The following is a 2,568-nucleotide window of genomic DNA, read 5'->3' on the forward strand; positions in this document are numbered from 1 at the left end:
TGACAACTGATTCCATCACCTGCTCGCATGGTTCATTTGTGATGCAAATTTGGCCCTGCGAGTTGGACAGGAAGCCATGTCATCACTTACAGCGGGCATCTCAAGATATCTCTCGAGATAGGGCAGCGGTTGCCGTTTGAATTGAATCGACAATTCCATTGTGTCTCGGAGAATCGATTGTCATTTGAGCTCTGATGCAGCCTCTGAGGCATCTTTCTCGCGTTGGACCGAATCATCAATCGGTTTTATACATCTTCAACATTGCACCGGAAGCAGAGGCGTTTGAGTGATATCCTGCCAACACCATTTCCATTCTCTCGTCAAAGAGATATATGCATATCAACGCCTACAGATTGGGCCGTTGACAAGCAGGTTTGACAAAGGGGTGAAACTGCATAAATTTCCAAATAGGGTGTGAAGGTTTGAGTTGAAGCCGCTGTCTGAAGATGCTGGGAGGACAAGGACGTCTGATTCCCAGCTCCTGAGGACTCCAGGATGCGACAGAAAGACCATTCCAGAAGCATGGCTCGATCAAAAAGTCGTTTTGCAGCGTCGAGAAACACGATCGAATCATGTCAACATCAACCCGGAACGGAGAGAGAACAATCTATTATCCAAAGCTGCACAGCAGTTCGGTGTGGGCCAGATAAGTGCGCGTCTGCCTAGTATATTGCCTGAGACACTGATTCGCATACAGCTGGCCCCTGTTGAACCTTTGAGGGAGAATCCATGTATGGTTCATCAAAGGTGGCATCAATCATGCGCACACGGGCTGCAGTCATCGACCGGTCACAATAGATGCCCAATCGCAAGGCGTGAACAGTCGCGGGCGGAGCTGGGAACATGGCAAGCATCGTTTCTCACTAAATTGCTCTGCGGTTAACAAGCAGCGCTTGAGACGTAACGACCTCACTCTCATATAATGCCAATATCGCAATGTAAGCTTGGTCAAAGGGCCGACTGAAGAAGAGCTCAGGCTCTGCAAGCAGTCGGTGATTGCAAGTGAGCAGCTTTCCGTTGACACCACTGGAAAAAACGAAACGTTGGATGCCATCACGATTGGAAACGCTGCCGCCGTCTGCCGCCGCGTCCTGAGAAGTACAAGCTGTGCTGCTCCGATCAGATAACGTGGAACATTTCAGTTCGCATAGCGGTGTCGTGGGCCGCACCCACAGGCCTTCGGAAGCCCTCATCTTTTTCGCATTGCATGACACCTTGAGGGGGTCGTTGCCGGCGATCTGCATGGTGGAAATAATATGTAAATGAGAATTACTTAGGCGATGGTTGTAGATATAATGTATATAGATATAATATGTAAATGAGAATTATTTAGGCGGTGGTTATTCAATCGAGGGCTGTCTTGGCAACTGGCAATGTTTTTTATTTGTGCCCAGCCCATGCCTGCACGCAAGCAAAGGAGCGCAGGAGCGATACAGAGTTGCAGTGTGAATCATCGCTGTCACTCTATCACCCCACGTTGATCGACGGTCTTGTCATCGGCAGCATGACAGTGTCCAATCTCTGTGCCAAGTTGGGTGGTTGACTTTCGAGGGATACATTTGAGCCTCGCATGGTAACCAAATCCCTAGCTGTCAAAGAATGGGGTACAGGCTTATGAGAACGCGACGTGTGCGAAACAGAATTCAGCGCCAAGACACCCACCTTGGTGAATTGGACAGTCACAGCGCGGGCTGTTTTCCCTATTGCCTTATCCAGGCCATGAGCCTGACCTCGGTGCGCCACGGCAAATGCTGCGTGTGTAACCGCGGCCCCAAGCACACACAAACCGTTGGGGTGTAGATAAACCTGCAGATCAGAACCTCCAGATTAAACTGCTTTCATACCCTTCCATATAAGTGTCAAACTGTGCTTGAAGGTGTTGCCTCCTTTTAACTCTGTTGTGACGATGCCAAGGCACGCCAGGACATGCATTCAGAGTCAGGTACAAATCCTGGGATGGGTGCGGGCACCTGAAGCCCAGACTTGCCTGATTGTACTCTGTGAATCATGGGGAGCGTTGTGGCGAGTGTTTTTGTACGCATGCTCGTGCATGATGGCATGCCTGTGTGAGCTCTTCCGGGTAACACCTCGACAAAGAGACACAACTTGTTTGGTGACTTGATGGGGCAAGCCAGAAGAAATCGTTATTGATCACGTACCCAGACATCGTTTCCAGGTTCCCCTACATCGGTACCGTACAACTTTGTGTAGGTGGTGTCAATGAGGTTGGCTGGCGAGTCGGGCAAGGCCTCAACACACTCCAAGATGTCCTGTCCGACAAATTGCATGGGCTCCATCCTTAACTTATGTCTGTATCGCTATGTCTGTCTCAGATTCATGTAAGTGTTTCTCAGAAGCTGGGCGCGAGCAGACCAAGCAAGCAAACAAACCCTAGGCAGCGAGCTTGTGAAAGCAGCAGCACCCTGTGCCAACGACATGTCCAAGCGTGATACCCAACAAATCAACGGTTGGGAGGAGTGCACGGAGGCTTTGTCTCCAACGCTTCAATCTCTGCCCAACTTTCATTCCAACATGTCGGCCCTTTCGGGGGATATCCCACTGAGATAG

General features: G+C 50.1%; 1 protein-coding gene across 1 annotated transcript; it reads right to left on the reverse strand.

Moving 5' to 3' along the window:
• Positions 1–863: 863 nt before the first annotated feature.
• Positions 864–2,297, reverse strand: LOC149810276 (uncharacterized). Its single transcript, XM_089994325.1, has 3 exons — positions 2,160–2,297; positions 1,663–1,806; positions 864–1,238 (listed from the first exon to the last, which is right to left on the reverse strand). The coding sequence occupies exons 1-3, from the start codon at positions 2,295–2,297 to the stop codon at positions 864–866; spliced, it is 657 nt and encodes a 218-aa protein (XP_089850451.1).
• Positions 2,298–2,568: the final 271 nt, after the last annotated feature.

Source organism: Nuphar pumila, unplaced genomic scaffold (genome assembly GCF_984573655.1).
Source record: "Nuphar pumila unplaced genomic scaffold, dmNupPumi1.hap1.1 HAP1_SCAFFOLD_414, whole genome shotgun sequence".
Classification (NCBI taxonomy): Eukaryota; Viridiplantae; Streptophyta; class Magnoliopsida; order Nymphaeales; family Nymphaeaceae; genus Nuphar; species Nuphar pumila.